The sequence below is a fragment of the Pollachius pollachius genome, assembly GCF_949987615.1.
Source record: "Pollachius pollachius genome assembly, chromosome: 17".
In the NCBI taxonomy this organism is placed as follows: domain Eukaryota; kingdom Metazoa; phylum Chordata; class Actinopteri; order Gadiformes; family Gadidae; genus Pollachius; species Pollachius pollachius.
Genome location: NC_136950.1, coordinates 22,421,808 through 22,440,661, shown reverse-complemented (window position 1 = coordinate 22,440,661; position 18,854 = coordinate 22,421,808). Strand labels below are relative to the sequence as shown.

The 18,854-nt window shown below is 46.1% G+C and overlaps 1 protein-coding gene across 1 annotated transcript; it reads right to left on the bottom strand.

Annotated features, from left to right (window-relative positions):
* Positions 1-3,597: 3,597 nt before the first annotated feature.
* shrprbck1r (sharpin and rbck1 related) lies at positions 3,598-16,133 on the bottom strand. Its single transcript, XM_079754844.1, has 14 exons — positions 15,688-16,133; positions 15,229-15,403; positions 14,436-14,519; positions 13,915-14,056; positions 13,528-13,618; positions 12,824-13,088; positions 12,594-12,718; positions 11,865-12,035; positions 7,489-7,649; positions 7,190-7,301; positions 5,758-5,937; positions 5,541-5,639; positions 4,569-4,712; positions 3,598-4,244 (listed from the first exon to the last, which is right to left on the bottom strand). The coding sequence occupies exons 1-14, from the start codon at positions 15,952-15,954 to the stop codon at positions 4,164-4,166; spliced, it is 2,097 nt and encodes a 698-aa protein (XP_079610970.1). The 5' UTR covers positions 15,955-16,133; the 3' UTR covers positions 3,598-4,163.
* Positions 16,134-18,854: the final 2,721 nt, after the last annotated feature.

Sequence of the window (18,854 nt, the reverse complement as noted above, 5' to 3'; positions counted from 1 at the left end):
TCCGGTCTAGAACCATGAGGACGGGGCCTTTGTGAGTGGGGGGGTTTGAGGGGCGTGTGTTTGTCTTGGTGTTTGTGTTTGTGTGTGTGTGTGTGGTATTAGCCACAGCTTCCTGCATTCATTTGTCCCCATGTGGCTCATCCTGGACTCCTGACACATAGAAAAAGTGGTGTAGAAACCTTGGTGTAGTGTTGGACAATCAGTTATGCTGCACCGCAAACATCACTGTGGTGGCCCGATCCTTCAGATTTGCACTTTACAACATCCGCAGGATCCGGCCCTTCCTCACAAGGGAAGCGGCTCAGCTTCTAGTCCAATCACTGGTCATCTCCCGCCTTGACTACTGCAACTCGCTCCTGGCTGGACTCCCTGCCTCTGCGATTAAACCCTTGCAGCGCATCCAGAATGCGGCAGCACGCCTCGTGTTCAACCTACCAAAGTTCTCACATGTAACCCCCCTCTTCCGAGACCTCCACTGGCTCCCTGTAATAGCTCGCATCAGATTCAAGGTGATGGTACTGGCATACAAGGCAGTCGATGGAACTGCCCCTGCCTACCTCCAAGCATTGGTAAAGCCACACACCCCAGCTCGATCCCTCCGCTCAACTACCTCAGCTGGACATCTGGTACCACCATCACTAAGAGCAGGCAAAGGTCGATCAGCCAAGTCACAACTATTCTGTTTTGGGACCTCAGTGGTGGAACAAACTCCCTACCGATATCAGGATCGCAGAGTCGCTCACCAGCTTCCGCAAAAGACTCAAAACTCACCTGTTCAGAGTTCACCTCGACTCGGCATAGCAACCAATGCACAGCCACCATTGAATGTTGTACGTCCTGGCACTTGCACATTGCACTTATTGAAGGTACTTAATTGTGTAGCATCTACAGTAGCTGCTATCGTTGCTTTACACGGGGAATGGGTTAGCCTAGCGATTGTAATACTGGCACTTGGTTGCAACATCTTTACTGTACCGACAGCGATATATTGTTTCACTTCTTATGACAAATGTACTTATTGTAACAAATGCACTTATTGTAAGTCGCTTTGGATAAAAGCGTCTGCTAAATGCCCTAAATGTAAATGTAAATGTAGAGCTCTGGAATTATCGAAATGAAAAATTAATGTTTTTTTGGTTGTATGCATGTACTGAATGTATTGTACTTGAATTGTTTTAATAAAATCCAAAATGCAAAAAATAATTCATCAGCGGCACTCATCTCTCTTATTTTCAGGTTAGGGTTACACGGGGAATGGGTTAGCCTAGCGATTGTTAGTACTTGCACTTGGTTCTATGAACATCTTTACTGTATTTGTAATTGTTTCACTTCTTATGGCAAATGTACTTATTGCAAGTCGATTTGGATAAAAGCGTCTGCTAAATGCCCTAAATGCAAATGGCGCTGTCCAGAAAGAAGGTGCTGAAATCGATTGCTCAGAGATCGATTTTCCATTTCATGCGCAGGTGCATGACAGCGTTATAAAAAGTATTGCAGTCTTTGCGAATAAAACATTGCCTGAAGTCCTTCTAGTAGGCCTAAACTTTTACTTAACAATGGGCGAACATAGCGTAGCCTACACGGATTTAAAAAAACTGCTTTGCTTTTTGCTACATGTCTGTGTTCTTGGGCTTTGCGCACCGTTAAGGGAAAGAGGCGGTAGTTGAAAAAATTATTTTGATCACTTAAGTTCCCTCGTTGCTTATAATTGTTTATTTGTTTCCTAGTAGGCATATCATTTCCTTAATTTAGAAGACAATTTTGTTCATTTTTTAATTGTAAAATAATACGATAACTTTTTCAAGTTGCGAGCTTTTGAAATGATTGGAAGCGAGGTGAGCTGACCTCGCCTGCTGTACCGTATATGTACTGCAGCCTACTGTATATTATTGAAACACAACACTGCCAATGTGGAAGTTCCATGCGCAACGGGGATTTCTTAAGGTTATTGTACAGTGGTGGCGACTAGCGTCAGGAGCTGAAACATCACTACGGTAGAGCTAAGAAGGCTCTACAAGCGCTTCAGACCAACCTTACCAACAATCGACGTACGGAAGCGGTTCGTAGCAAAGAACGTTTTGGGAAACACGCGAGATGTTAAGGTAGAACTTAAAGTAGAGGTTACGAATGACGTAGCGTTAAGAAGGCTTGAAGAAGGTTTCGGGAAACTTGCCGGTTTGTTTGGTCAGATAAGTTGCCATGGTTACTTAGCGGAGAATCCCTTAAATCACGTTAATGGAACGCAACTCTAGCTGAAAGTAGCGAGGCTAAGCGAAATAAGCCCGGCTTTGCCTTTAGCTTGGTTGATGGAATACCCCTCAAGTTCTGTATAACGGTGTCGTCCTTTCCACGCTGTTGACATCCACACAAGTCCACCGTCGAACACAATCAGCTACAGTGCCAGCATGGCGCTTACCTTCTTTCAAGGCAACCGCCCTTATAACCGCCTCGCTGCCGGAGGGTTCAGTGCGGCGGTGTGAAGGGCCAGGCTTTTTCAAAAGCGGCTGCTGCTGCTGCTGCCGTTAAAAGGTTTCAACACGGGGAAAGCTGAGCGGTAGGGCAAAATCTGTGGGCGTTCACGTGGGCGGCAACCGCTTCCTGGTTTTCAGCCGCTTTTGTAACCGCCTCCCCTCTGCCGCCCTCCCCTCATTGAAATGAATGGAGGCGGAGAGTTGCCGCGCGGCGGTGTGAAAGCAGCTTTAGTCGGACTAAAGTCGAATCTAATCGGGTTACTCAAATTTGATTTAAGACCCCTAGATTATTTGATTGGTAGTCGAATTAAGCGTGCATGTATACGGCCAATTGGATTGGAATCGGATTTTGCATTCTGCGCATGCTCAAGATTTTACTGGGGGCCGTGAGCCGGAAGTATAAGGAGACGATAGTCGTGTTGTTGTCGCCGTCGGAAAACGAGAAACTGAAATTTATTTAAAAAGGTGGCGAAGAAGATGGAGGATGCCGGTGACTTGTTTTTTTACGATCTTTAATCAGTCATTGCTGACGGGGATATTCTCTGATATTATGAATCTAAAAGACTGCGTTGGGTTCTCTGTCTCTCTGGTACTTCAGCAACAAGTAAAGACTCGTAGTGGGGGTTATCTCTGCCATGGTGGGGAAGGAATTGGGGGAAAGAAACTTTGGCTTTGACTCTCTGAAACTCAGATTGAAACGCGACGTTGAGGAAAGGGATTGTTGCCTTATGCGGACTCCCGGAGGAGTCCGCATACGACCGAGAAGTCGGAACAATGGAGCGTCCGAGAAATGGCATAGACCCGAAGTGTACTGACAGCTGTCTACTGAAAACATCTTTCTCGAATGCCACCTGAGTTTGTTGTTGCTAGTGACGTAAAGAGGTCAACCGGTGGCTCTTTTACCACTAGTTAAAATGGGTACAGCGCCACCTATCTTACCATGGTATAAAATGCTTCGGCCAATGAATCGTTTTTCTCACCGCCATGTATACTCGGACAATTGCAGTGGTCCGATTGAGGAGCATGGTCGAACTATGGCTTTAATCGGATTAAGCTGTGCATGTAAACGTACTGACTGTCTCGCACTGAAACTCACAATCACACCCAAAAACACTCACCGTATAGATTTGGTTTAATTTTAGGCCAAAATGTACAATATCAGGATTACATGGAATTTGATTAGATATCCCATAAACTATATCCTTGTAACAGTCATTTTCATTTGTGTGCTACAAAAATAAGGTCACTTCTTCTTTATTTAACAGCCAAACAAATAAACAAAAAAAAAAATCCTGTCTGTATTGCTCAATTTGCAGTGCATATATATATATATATATATATATATGTATATTTATATATATATTTTTTCTTTAAAAGGCCAAGTAACTACATTACCTGCTTCTTCCAACACCTGTTCACAACTAGAGGCACTTGTAAGGCAAGCTAACCAACACAAATCAAAAAGCGAAACGGTCAAGCATCAAACATATCTTCAGCCCTCCAGTGCCACTGCTGAGCCAAGAAAATATTTAAACTGCATTGTGTTTTTTTAATAAATGACAAGCGCAAGGTTACCAATGAGGAGGTAAACATGTTTTGTACTGTTCGATTTTCCCATGGACATTTGGACTTCCCTTGAGATGCCAGCTCTGGATTGACTTCTCTCCAGGGCCTCAACACCAGGTCACTGGCCTAGTGGCAGTTCTGACATTTGGGGTGGCACTTCTGCTTGTTGATGTTGCAATGGCATCCCCCGCTGTTGTCCCCGGGACCCTTGTGAAGAACACGCAAACTTTACATTTGTTTGTCTTTGTGTAAGTACAAATAAAGTAAATTTGTAGTGGGCTAAGATCCGGTGAAGTATTACAATGATTATGGTTTGTGCTCTTCGGAAGTTTCTTGAAATTCCCTCAATTTTGAAAAATGGATGCACAGTACGCAACTACTCGGACATTACGATTATAAATTTCCAACAATTTTTTTAAAAAGATAACATTTATATATCTTTTTTAACTAAGACATGATTTTTTCGTTGGCATAATGAAAAGCAGCGATGAATGGGTGGTTAATTATCCTAAAGTGTGAGTGCTTTCTTACCCCGGGCCCCCAGCGTGGTCCCCTGGTCACCCAGCAAATCTCAGTGTGACAGACAGTGCAGCGCAGCCAATCACAGCCCTCCTTCTTCTGGACAATGATGCCACACTGAGGACAGTGCATGGCCTCCCCCGACTGCACCAGGGTCTGGCCGTGGGAGCGTTCCACATCATTGACACCACATAGAAGCAACGGAGGAGACAACAAGGGTTAGGAGGAGGCAACAAGGGTTAGGGTTAGGGTGAGCTAACCCTAACCCAACGGAGGAGGCAACGAGGGTTAGGGTTAGGGTTAGCTAACCCTAACCCAACGGAGGAGGCAACGAGGGTTAGGAGGAGGCAACAAGGGTTAGGGTTAGGGTGAGCTAACCCTAACCCAACGGAGGAGGCAACGAGGGTTAGGGTTAGCTAACCCTAACCCAACAGAGGAGGCAACGAGGGTTAGGGTTAGCTAACCCTAAGGGGGGGAGAAAGCAAACCATGTAAAAAAAAAACAATCAAAATTGTCGACTGATATATTGCAAAGTATCAAGAAGATGGTCGCAAAAGGTTCCTTAAGGAATGTTGCAAATTTGTCTGGTCAAATTTACACAAGCAAGAGACAAACAAAAAGTATTTTCTTTCCCCCATTGTAAGCCCGCTTTTATACTCAACATATTTTATGTGTAAGAACTTTATAATCTAGTATAATCAAGTCATTGTTTGTGATAATCTTGTTGTATGTGTATGTAATGTACTTATTTGTTACAATAAGTACATTCTTATGACAAATGTACTTATTGTAACAAATGCACTTATTGTAAGTCGCTTTGGATAAAAGCGTCTGCTAAATGCCCTAAATGTAAATGTAAAATGTAAATGTAAATGTAAATGTAACACCGCTTCAAAGGAATCGAAAGAGAGAAGCTGCGTAAAAAGAATAAACACTGGGTTAGGGTTGGCAGCCAAAACAGCTTGGCAGAAACAAGGCTCTCACCTTGAGCAGATCTCTGGTGCGTCTGGCCGCTGAGTCGTTTATGGCTCTGGACGTGAGGTCGTCCTGGTACTGCATACAGTTCATGCCCTCGTGGATCGCCTGGCGTCACACAGCCAGCAGTGAGGGGAGAGGTGGAAGGGAGAGAAGGTTAGAGAGCAGGAGATCCTGGCTCTTAAGGATCCTGGCTCATCGTCTCTCTAGTCTCAATGCTCGGCACCTTGCAGAGCAGGCAGTTGTGCTGGCGGCAGACGGGGCAGTGGAAGACGTTGACCGTGTCCTCGTACACGCACCAGCCGGGACAGTCCGCCGTGGCGCAGTGGTAGCTGCCCTCGCATCGTGACTCCGCCACCTGCAGGCCGCGCTGCAGCCAGCGGCCGTACTCCTCCCCGGACACCAGCTGGGGAGCACACACCGGTTAACCTGACTGGCCTTACAGCTGGGGAGCACACACCGGTTAACCTGACCGGCCTTACAGCTGGGGGGCACACACCGGTTAACCTGACCGGCCGTACAGGGAGCACACACCGGTTAACCTGACCGGCCTTACAGCTGGGGAGCACACACCGGTTAACCTGACCGGCCTTACAGCTGGGGAGCGCACACACACCGGTTAACCTGACCGGCCTTACAGCTGGGGAGCACACACCGGTTAACCTGACCGGCCTTACAGCTGGGGAGCACACACCGGTTAACCTGACCGGCCTTACAGCTGGGGAGCACACACCGGTTAACCTGACCGGCCTTACAGTTCGGGAGCACACATTGGTTAACCTGACCGGCCTTACAGCTGGGGAGCACACACCGGTTAACCTGACCGGCCTTACAGCTGGGGAGCACACATCGGTTAACCTGACCGGCCTTACAGCTGGGGAGCACACACCGGTTAACCTGACCGGCCGTACAGGGAGCACACACCGGTTAACCTGACCGGCCGTACAGCTGGGCTGGCCGGTCAGCGTCCCCTGATTGATCGGGAAGCGCAAGGAATCCCGTATGGAGCTGTGACGGAGGTGGACGGGGGCTTCGTATGGGTTATGGTTAGGGTTAGGGGGCTTGATATGGGTTAGGGTTAGGGGGATGGATATGGGTTATGGTTAGGGGGATGGATATGCGTTATGGTTAGGGGGATGGATATGCGGGGGTTCCACAGCATCGTTCACATTGAAGGGAATCATTTAACTCCAATCTGAAGGCCCTGGATGTACATCATTTTCTTGTTAGATTAGCGCTGTTAAATATAAAAGATAATCAAGCAGTCCAAGGTATTCACAGCCCAGGCAGCACATGCCCCAGCCTGTGTCCCAGGTCATTAAACCTAGACGCATCTATGCCTCCGACGGGCAGCGCTTTGTTCTTCAGCACTGGGTGTTTTTTACTTCCCAAAACACACCGGCAGTCGCAGTCGAGTGGCTAACAAAAGAACAGCCACGTCTATTGGGTTTTCTTAAAAAGCACCGGTATTAAGATAAGATAAGCAAAGGTAACAAATATGTACAGACACATGTATAATAAAAATTATTCCTCATTATATGTATAAAAGTAATATTAATGAAATGATGTATATGGAGGTAAAATGGGAGATAACATGGCATTGTTAGATGATGTTTTGGCTGAATTAATGATAATGAGGCGTTTTCTTGTGAACTCACAGCTTTGATCTCTCTCTCCTGCAGGGTGCAGGAGCAGGAGTACGTCTCGTCTCTGTAGGGACACGCCACCTCTGGGTCCTCACATAGCATGATCACAGAGTGCAAGCACTCTCTGGATACACGCACACGGACACACACACACACACACGCACACATGGACACAATTAATGAAACCCCATGAAACCGGAAGTAATTTGCTGTGTGATTATGGGGTCCAAATTCGAAAAAGTTTAAAATTGCACTCATATAGCCAAGGAAGACAATGAGATCAAGTCAGTTGTTGGGGACCAAAATATTACCGGCAGAAGCAGTGGAGACACTCCCTGAGCAGCACACCCTGGCCTGGCCGGAGGTCCGCATAGCAGATCCTACAGTCTACCGCCTCAGGATTGGACACCACCTCCTGGCCATCCAACTGAACCAGCCGGGCAAAGTTCTCCCTGCGCTCCGCCTCCCTGGCCTGGGATCAGAGGGAGGAGTGGTTGGGTTAGGGTTAGGGATCAGAGGGTTAGGGTTAGGGTTAGGGATCAGAGGGAGGAGTGGTTGGGTTAGGGATAGGGATCAGAGGGTTAGGGTTAGGGATCAGAGGGAGGAGTGGTTGGGTTAGGGTTAGGGATCAGAGGGTTAGGGTTAGGGATCAGAGGGTTAGGGTTAGGGATCAGAGGGAGGAGTGGTTGGGTTAGGGTTAGGGATCAGAGGGAGGAGTGGTTGGGTTAGGGTTAGGGATCAGAGGGAGGAGTGGTTGGGTTAGGGTTAGGGTTAGGGTTAGGGATCAGAGGGAGGAGTGGTTGGGTTAGGGTTAGGGATCAGAGGGAGGAGTGGTTGTGAGGTGCGGGTGGAGATACTCTTGCAGTGTAAAACCTAAAACGTATTAGCATTTATGTTATATTATGTGGCTGATCTCCAACCTTTCACACACACACACACACAGTTTTGTCGAAACATTTTATTAATTATTAACATTTACATTTCATCACTGTGCAAAATAGAAAACATTCATCTAATCAACTTCAGGATATATTAAGTCAGTTATTTAGTCAGTAGTAGTGACAATGTCTAAGATTTTCTGCTGTTATACATTTTTTAAGTAAATTATCTACATATATGCCGGTAGCATCAAACAGCAAAACCCATTTATTTTAACCCTGTGTCCGATTTAATCTATTTCATAAATGTAACTTGGATGTGGAGTTAAATATTATGTTTCATTTATTTGTACTTACTGCAGGGGGCGTGCTTGTCCCTTGTAGAAGATTATTAAATGTCACTCACATTCCCTATAGAACCGCACGAGTCGCTATGGCAGAACTAACAACATGCCCAATGCCCTTCAGCTGCATTTAGAAGAGAGTAAACAACAAAAACAGGTCAGATAAGGAGAGGGTTAGGGTTAGGGTTAACCCTTACCCTAACCCAGAGAGAGCTGAAGAACTATCCTGACATCTCAGCTTTGACACGAGTGCATTGGCTTGAGTAAGGGCATCCTGTGGAATCCGAAAACCTCTTTGATCTTTCAGGTTAAATTAATGTTATTCAGGATCTCCTCTCGCTGATCAGATTTTGGGTGGTAACCTGTCTGTCCCTAGGTGGATTGTTGAACTTGTAGTATGTTCCTAAGCTTTCCCTTGCTGAGTGCTATCTAACCTATCTAGGGGGTTAGGTGCGAAGCCCTCACCACAGGTCCACAGCCACAATAGGCATCCCGCAGCAACGGCAACTAGTCTACAGGCGACCAGCCCGCGCTTTGTATTCTTCTCTCAGTTCACCGTGTATATACAAATACAAAAGGTTCTCTCATCAAAGTCGCCGAGCAACATGTGTCCATCGGGTTACTCTCTTTCACTCCGAATCTCACCTCATAATCTCCACTCAGGCTACGTTTACATGATGACGGTCTGAACAGAAGACGCAAAAGTGGCACCGCGTCTTCACATTTTATTCCGCGTTTAGACAAGCGTTTTCGGGAGGAAATCTGCATGCATACGGTGACGCAACAGTTTGTGGATTTCGATTAGGTATGCATGTCAGGAGCCTAGATGGTGCTGTGATACACTATCACACAACACCACCATGTCTGAGCGCATGCGTAAAATCTTTCTTCTTCTCTTATCTGCGCCGCCAAAACCAAAACATAATTACAGATCCTTCTCTGTTCAGTAATACTGTCTGTACATATCCTGTACATTTCATGGAAAGACTCCTGTAAGTTTATTAGAGCTGCCAGAGCAGCTTGACGGTCCGACGCATGGAAATAATACAACATGTTTGTTTATTTCCCAGAGTTTTGCGTCTTGGCAGAGTAGACGGAAATGCTACGACGGAGCGTATTTAAGTTTTACACTCTGGAGGGTGGTTTCAGATTTTTGCGTTTTTAAGCCCCAAAAACGCCGTCACCTTCTAAACGAAATGCACTTCCGAGTCGCCTGCCCACTCAGCTGTTGGTACTAGCCCCCTCTGTGTGACGTCAGTACTGACTCTAACCCTAAGCACCTTAAAACGAACTCTGGTTGTAGTATCACTTTTCAATAAATAGATTGTGGTTTGGTTCTTCCTTAAAGATGGCCACACACCCCAATCAGATATCTGCATGAATGGGATCATATTTCAAATCAAAAAATCCCATACCAAAAAACATTGGAAAAAGTACGTCATTGAGTACAGAAACACTGTGCAAAGGACAGTTCCAAAAATATAGGCTGTTAATATTATTATTGGGCTACAAATTCAGGACTGCATTTCATGAAGACCATTTCATGTGGTCAGAGCAATCTGAATAGGCTGGTAGACCTTATCATGAAAACATCTGGGGTAAAATACACCATCGTATGTATGGTGCTATGTCAGTTTCAAGAGGATAATTGTATATCCTCTATGAATATGCAATAATTTATTGTATACATCAAATACATTCTAGCTTAGCAGTCATGTAGGTTTATCCTGTGTGTGTGTGTGTGTGTGTGTGTGTGTGTGTGTGTGTGTGTGTGTGTGTGTGTGTGTGTGTGTGTGTGTGTATATATCAGTGGAGGCTTCTCCAGGGAGGAGAGGGAGGAAGATCCACCTTAACATTGTTGAGAAGCCCTGGCTGCGCTATGAACCAATAAGCAGGAGCCCTGGCTGTGGATCAGCCTGGAGGGAGGGGTTATCCCCTCAAGTCTAGGCTACGAGAACCAACAAACCCGCTCAGTCATATGCTTCGTTTCCACCGAGCGGTGCGGTTCGGTGATGCTCGGTTTGCTTATATTGGCGTTTCCAACGGCAAAAGTTGGGCAAGTCTCGAAGTAAAACGCGCTGAGCGCCGCGCTGAGCCTACCTATTTATCGGCACTCCTCCGTTGGGGTTAGGGTAACCCTAGCAAGCCGTCTGAAAGGGGGCCGAAAACATGGAATCACTTAAAAAAGATCCAGTTTGGTATGACCACGTCATACTGATATCTTTGCAACACAAACAGCGAGGAGGATGGACCTGATCTATAAATGAAGTCCCTCAATCTTAATGGCTTAACACCATGACCAACATTCTGAAACATCCATTAACATCCACATTTGCCTCAAACAATGTTAGGCTTACAGCTCATGTAAATGTGTGAAATAAATTTTTTGTTGTTCTTTTAATTATTTGTTACTCTGACCGTTCGGTTTGATATTGTGGCAAGGATGTTAGTGAATGATTCAGAGCATGATGAGTTTTTAATGGCATCACTTTTGGTCTTGTGTCTTTACTTTTCTTAAAAGAACTTTAGCTGAAAATAAACATGGCCAAATTACAACCAAAAGCTTCAGTCATCGAGGGCAAAAATAGGCCACATGATAGGGCCTGATTTTTTTATTTAGTTTTACAAATCAAGAGTAGGCCTGATTTGATTAATTGGCTTTGCATCCTTTCCTTCTGCCCTTGTAGTCCGTTTCAAAGACATGCTGCACACCAGCTTTCAAAGTACAATACTGCCACTGGTGGATTTGTATCAATTTTATTCACATAATTATCCCTCCCTGCTATATTGTAGTTCCCCAAAACACCCTGAAACAACTTGAGTCCCACATACTTGTGCCACCATACGCCACTAACAGTGAAAGCAGGCCAATGGCAACCAAGCGCGCAGTCCTTCCTCCCTCACTTTAAAAACCACCAGCCGCCACTGATGTGTAAGTGTGTGTGTGTGTGTGTGTGTGTGTGTGTGTGTGTGTGTGTTTAGGGATCCTGGTTGAGGTTGAGTAGCAGTGAGTAGTTTTGAGCACCGGCACTCCTCGTCTCACTCCTCGTCTCACTCCTTGTCTCCTCTCTTCTCCCACTCCTTGTCTCCTCTCTTCTCCCCTTCTCCTTCAGAAAACACAGAGATAGAAGAGAAGAGAGTTAACCTGGGAGAGCCTCTGCCGACGCCCACCCTGGCCCCGCCCACTCTAGCCCCTCCCCCCAGGCTGCGCTGCTGGCGTCCCTCTCCGCACTCATTTGTTTTCTTTATTTGTCTGATAAGTTTAAATGTCGGAATCTCCTCTGTCGGAGGATTCCTGGTCAGGGAATAGCCTGTTTTCCTGTTCCCTGTTCCTTCCTGTTTCCCTTTCTATTTGGGTCATTAATGATCCCATGTATCAAACTGGAGTCTATTTTAACTCATTTAGTGGAGCAAAGGGTTAACCGATCTACCCGATCAGAGAGTGAGTGAGTATTGTCCTCCCACCTGTTGGTACTGTCTCACGGCTTCCTTCTCCTGCTGGATGCGTCTCAGCTCCAGGTGGTCTGGCCGGTAGGCCCCCGGGACAGCATAGCCCTCGGGGCGGCCCGTGCTGCAGATCTCACAGCCCGGACGGGTGGGCTTGTTGATGTAGGTGCAGGAGGGGCAAGGCCAACCCTGGGGCAACACAGGACAGGGCCTTACTGGACGGGTTAGGGTTAGGGCTAACCCTAACACTTACCCTAACACATGACAGGGCCTAACTGGGTTAGGGTTAGGGTTAGGGTTAGGGCTAACCCTAACACTAACCCTAACACATGACAGGGCCTAACTGGGTTAGGGTTAGGGTTAGCCCTAACCCTAACCCTAACACATGACAGGGCCTTACTGGACGGGCTTTGGATGTGGTCAGTGTGGGTCTATTTATAAGTACAGACACAAACACAGAGACAGACAGACAGACAGACAGACAGACAGACCCCCAACATCCATTTGGAGGTTTACACCAAATGACAAACTCTTTAGGCAGAAGAAATTCCAAAAAGTTTAGTTTGCTAAAGCCTGAGCAGATCATACATTGAAATGTGAACCCCCCTCCACAGCTGAATGACGTGGTGAAATGACGCTCGCTAAACAAGCGGACAGCCACTGACAGCATGTGTTCTGCGTGGATAGATACCAGCAGCCACTGACAGCATGTGTTCTGAGTGGTCAGGGTTAGGGTTAGGGTTATACCTGTGTGCTTGATGCTACTCTGCCGATGCTCAATGCTTCACCAAGTTGAGGCATTTCCAAGTTGATGAGCTCTCTGATTTCAGAGATATTCTCTCTCTCGGTTCCCGCTGAAAGGCCAACCATTCCTGGAGGTGGTCAGAGAACAGGAAAAAGGTACAAACATTTATGAGACCACTTCCCCATAGACCAGCCCAGTCTGGGAGGCAGAGTGCTGGAGATCGGACCCTGACCTGAGTTGCTGCCGGGGCCCAGTCTGGGAGGCAGGGTGCTGGAGATCGGATGGCCCTGGGTCCAGGAGGGCCAGATGGTGCCCTCCTGGTCGAGGTTGGCTGGCTGAGGGGACAGGCGGGCGTTGCGTGACGACAGCAGGTAAAGGTAGGCCGTGTCGCCGTCCTGACGTACGCCGTACGAGGCGAGGGAGCGCTGGTCAGCGCACAGGCACTGGCCGATCACCCAGCGCTGGACCCGTGGGGGGAACCCGTACTCCAGGAAGACCTGAGGCAGAGCGGGACATGAGGGAGTGAGTGAGGGAGTGAGTGAGTGAGACACAGAGAGAGAGAGAGAGAGAGAGAGAGAGAGAGAGAGAGAGAGAGAGAGAGAGAGAGAGAGAGAGAGAGAGAGAGTGAGTGAGTGAGTGTCGCAGAGGGGGAAGATGGAGAGATCAGGTGAGGGAAGTAAATGCATTTCCTTTACCTCTTCTCTACTGCATTCAACTATGTTGGATATCTCATGTGAGTGGTCTTTATACCGTCTATTTGTTGAGACATTAAGATGATTTATTTGTAATCCAAGTGACTAAAAAGTCAGGCTGAGAACAATCACAAGCATCCAATCCAAGGACGTTAACACCAGCTGGGTTGTGTCCTGTGGTGGGTTTGAGACTTAACCGAAGGCGATGTGCTCATAAATAAGTTGATGGTGCAAGAAGACTTGCCTGCTGTTTAAGTGCTGCAATAGTGGCATGGGGGAAGACTTTGACCGTGACGGAACAGGAAGAGGAACAATCCTCCACTACAACAGCCAAGCTGTGGGACGGTAAAAAGACAACAGTATATCATCCATTACGCTTCATGAATATCTTTGTCCATCTATTACATAAAACAGAGGAATATATGCCAAATCACCAACGGATCATTGCTTCCACAAATTACTTCACTTTAAGTGGCTTTGGCTATGACATGTAAATGACTCGACTGTAAACTGCAATAGATCAATCATGACAACGTAGCATGATGTGATTTAATAGGCTTAGGGTTAACAATGTCAGCGGGCCAGAGTACAGTTTGGACAACCCCCCCAACACCACGCCGGTGATTCTCACCAGAGCTCCTGCTCCTGGCCTCTCCGGGGTGCGGGCCGGATCCTCAGAGCCGCGTTCTGCCGGGCAAGAGCGGCCGCGAGGCTGGAGGCCACAGACACGTCCCCCACCTCGATAGCTCTGCTCAGCTCCACACACGAGTCCTCTGGGGCCGAGGGGACGCACACACACACACGCACATAGAGGGACATACACGCACACACACACACACACAGACGGATGCACACACGCACACGACACACACACACGCACAGGGATGGTCACACACACACACACATAGAGGGACATACACACGCACACACACACGCACAGGGATGGTCACACACACACGCACAGACACAGATGGACGCACACATGCGCAGACAGACGGACGCTCACACGCAGACAGACGGACACAAACACACACACAAGATCAGTTCCTAGATCAGTTTCATTCAGATCAAATACTTTAAAGGCACAGGGATCCCACAGTGAGCTAAGGATGCAGCAGAAGGGCTAGGGTCAGGGTTAGGGGTTAGCATTACCTGTGCACTGCAGGGCTATCAAGCTCTCAGACCCTTGCGTCTCCATGGGAACCTGGGGGTCATTCGAGGACAGGGCCTCGGCCACTGTGGGTGGGAGAGAGAGACACACACAGACATAGACAGACAGACAGAGAGTGTGAGAGGGAGAGAGGCACAGAGGGAGACAGAGTGAGAGAGAGAGAGAGAGAGAGAGAGAGAGAGAGAGAGAGAGAGAGAGAGAGAGAGAGAGAGAGAGAGAGAGAATCATCAGGTTTAGGATTACTAAGGAGCCTTTGTCTAGATCCCAAGCATTACTATTCCAAACTTCCACTTTACCGTAAGAACTCTACTATAGTGCCAATATCTTCATTTTGCACGCTTCTGAAATATGATCAGTAGGAACCAGCTAGTATTTTGAGTTCCTGCACACCCATGTTACAGCCCATTCATTGGGTTGGCATGTTCCCAGGGAGAGGGAGGAGATTGTGGGACTGGTTGCTCAGATGGTGGTTTTACTGTGGGAGGGGATTTGCTGGTGGTGAAAAGCTCCTTTGTTTGGTAAAAAATAGATAGAAATCAGCTTTGTTAATTTAACTCTGGATGCAAAAACCTGGTTCACTTCTCTCTTTCTCTTTGGTGGTTCACAAATGTCAACACATTCATAAAATAAATAAAATGAACAATGCTTATAACGGCTGCAATAAAATGATATGGACAAAACAACTAATTGAAACCACAAATGCAATTCACCACATCTCTCTTTCTCTCTCTCTCTCTCTCTCTCTCTCTCATGATGGTGATTAAGATGGCTGACCCCTTTGCGCTTCTCTAAGTGACGAGACCACCACGGTGGCCCACTCCTGGGCCTCCAGCTCACAGCGGAAGTTGAAGCTCATCTTGTCGTGAGGGGGGGCGGCCAGACTAAGCTCATGGCACTTGGGTGACTTCACCTCGTAGTTCACTGTCCGCAGGTCAAAATCTGCGATGGTCTGAACGTGAGGAAATGAACACACAAGAAGTAAACAAAGTCAAATGTTGCAGTAGGTCAGGCCAACATTGTAACTGTGTTCGTGCATTGTTGTCGATAATACCAGATGTATTGATGTTGTCAAATAAGGTGTCTGTTGTTTATGCAACATAAACAGTGTATTCAGAAATTCCCATGCCCTTCTTGGACTATATTCTAGTAATAAAATAACATACAAAATAACAACTTCCTCATTCATTGATCACTTCTCAAAACCTCTGCCAGTGACTGCTGTCATCTACCTACCACACTTCGGGCAGTTCCGCTGCTGTCCCGGAGCGATAGTCGGAATTCCCCGGACTTCCCAGGGTCCATGCTGAGTTGTAAATATAGCGACCCCTCGCCCGCTCCTGGCAGACACAGCGGTCGGATACCAGAGTGGCACACCGATACCCGAACCGACATCAGGACTGTGTGACCCTCCAGGGTGGACCGCGAGGCCTCAGAGCCGGGTAGCGAAGCAGTAGGGTCCGGGCTCACGGTCTCGGTCCACCCGCCTGAACTCGACGACATTCTTCGAGCTCAACAATGGAGGAAAGAAACGCTAACAACGTCTCGGCGAGCCTTTGAAGTGTGGGCCTGTGACGTTTGTCAAGGTTTTTAAAAGCATGACACTCCTTAACATAACATAACCGACCATCTCGCCGCTGTTGCAAAGTGGCAACAGGAAAAGAGTGCACCGAAATTGTCAAAGCGAGTTCGCAATGCACTATGGTACTTGTGTTTTACTCGGTTTCGTTTGACAGTAAAGGCGTTTGTCAACGCATGGGGGCAGCAAAACACCCTCTGTTAAGTTGAATGTAACACACGACAACCACAATAACAGAAGAGGCCTATGTAGATACATAGGCCTATGCAGATATAGGTCTACACAGATATATATTTTAACAGCTTTTAACCTGGATTGTATACTAAGTAACAGCTGAGTTCCCGTTTCATTCAAGAAACGGATTATTTTCTTTGAATCTTGTTTGATTTTACTAGTGCTGCATGATCTCCCACCCCATGTATTCCACTTTAAGAACTAGGCCTACTGTATTTCTTTACGAATTATTGTGTCTAGGACAGATGAGACGTCTAAATGCAAAATAGCACACAATAGGTGTAGACAATTCACCTATTTTAATGTGTGCATGCACTAGTCTCCTCTCTAGCAGAGTGAGCCCAGAACAGTTTCACAGAGCTATTTAAACAGTTTCACCCCCTCCCAAATCAAATCAGGGAAATGTTGATCTGAAGGACAGAGGTAAGGTAGATGGCTAGACATTACAAGGGATAGAAAACAAAGTGACAATATATGTATTTTTGCATCACAAAATGTAAACATATTATATTTATCATAATATTGACTTTGCAAGATCAACCCAACCTTGCCTCGGTTCAGACTAATCGTTGGATGTTGGTTAGAAGAACCACAGTAAGGTATAGGCCAAAGCGAAGGGGAAAATGCATCAACAAATGCTCTTTACATCCAATCTTTTTCACTCCCAGGTGATTTTAAATCATAACTGTGGTTTATATATTTATAAAATGCAAATGAATACAACTCCATTTGACAATTGAAATGTTCATCTTTCTCTTCAGTATCTTATCTTCATATTTTTGATTTAGTATAACCCTTGATTCACTGTTTTCCTCTCAATGATACAATTTAAATGATCCATTTCAACGTCTCTGTCATTTCCTGACTAACGCATAGGACAACATACACAAATGATTGAATCATATGCATTACATTGTATTTTCATTTTGCTTTACATTGTATTGACTCAACTCAGCTAAAGTGGTAATCAAACTTGAATAAATAGATGAATAAATAGAGGTTAAAAGTACTAAACTTGCAGCTAATACAGCTAATTTACCACAGAGGGTGAATACAAACACCCCCTATTATCTTAGATGTATAGGCCGTGCTTGTATTTCGTCATACTGCATTCACAAAACAACAACATCCTAAATTCCTCTTTAAAACACAGCTACATGTGTCTCCACGTCCAGTACACACCTACACACATTCTATCTGCAATGAACTGCCCCAGATCAGCTCTTTAATCTCTCTCTCTCTCTCTCTCTCTCTCTCTCTCTCTCTCTCTCTCTCTCTCTCTCTCTCTCTCTTTCTCTCTCTCCCTCCCCCCCATCCACAGATTCTAATTTATGAGAGAACTCATTAGAAAAAGCAACATCAAATACCTGGGCACATAAAGGGGAGTGATTAAGGTCCCAGGGCTTGGCCAGGTCTCCGTATGAATCATCCCGGCCACCACTGTTTTCTCAATCAATACGGCTTTTCCCTCGCCTTTACCTAACGCTAAGCATGAGTCTGTCTTTAAGCAACTAGGAAAACAAGAGAGAAAGACAAAACCACATCAAAACAATCAAACCATGTAAAAAATGTACTTTAAAAAATGCAAGATCATTATGAGGAAACCTGTTCCAATATATGATTTAGGGATCTTATTCTGAAGTTTTGGCTGGTTGTTTTGTCAGTACGGTAATCCAGCTCAGATCTATAGACCTACACTTATGAGGTTCTACACAAGGGTAGGCCTACTACAGGTGGTGGGATTTCATTCCTGAAATAGACTCATTTTCAATAGTAGAACAAATAATATTAATCCCAAGCATTGGGATTAATATGTAATACTATACGCAACAGTGCGTATAGTATTACAATTTATGATAAAAAATATAGTGTCGTTTTGTGCATTCCATCATATGTTAGCCATTGTAGTGTTACTTTGTATTAAAGCTTGGGTAGAAAATGTATTTAATAAGCAATTTTGTCACATTTGTTGAAATTGTCTATACATCCCGATAGCAACCAATAAATGAAATGCTCCGACACAAATCGGGTATCTCTGCTTGTCGCACGCCTTCAACACAGCCCTATATTGTATTCGGCCTGCATGAAATGATAGGATTGTCAACCTGTCTGTCTGCCTACCTACCTGGCTACCTGCACTGAATCTTCCACAAGGCTAGGCAGACATACTGCTAAAGCTAGCAGGCAACTCATCTGTTTTGGGGGAGGGGCTTTGGAGGGCAGGGCCTAACGGGAGGGGTTGGGACCGAATCCTGCTGGGTTCTCCAAATTGCCGATACTCTAGCTTTAATTTGTGCTTTCTAAGTAAACAATGACTTTGCTTTCCACTGAACCCCTCTGGCCATGGCCTCAAGGGGGCGCTCTTTGTGCAGACCTATTCATACATTATTTATCGTTATGAGTTCTGTGAAAGGTCTCGATGACAATGTAGTTGTAGCCAAACGTTGGGAACCACTGCGTTAGACAGACCCCATATTGCTCCATCTTATTGGCGCAGTAAAGCCTGGCATCTAAGCTGCGCGTTTGTGCTCCATTATTTGAAAGACGCAATCAAACACAATGACCTTTCCGGAGCAAAGGTCATGAGTTT

Bases quoted from the DNA above. Each gene is read 5' to 3' on its own strand.
- shrprbck1r (XM_079754844.1), bottom strand. From the start codon at position 15,954: ATGTCGTCGAGTTCAGGCGGGTGGACCGAGACCGTGAGCCCGGACCCT. The intron at 14,520-15,228 runs GTCAGCCATCTT...TCCCACCCACAG, and splicing joins ACTTAGAGAAGCGCAAAGGG to TGGCCGAGGCCCTGTCCTCG. The intron at 7,650-11,864 runs GTGGGAGGACAA...CTCTGATCCCAG, and splicing joins CCGTGAGACAGTACCAACAG to GCCAGGGAGGCGGAGCGCAG.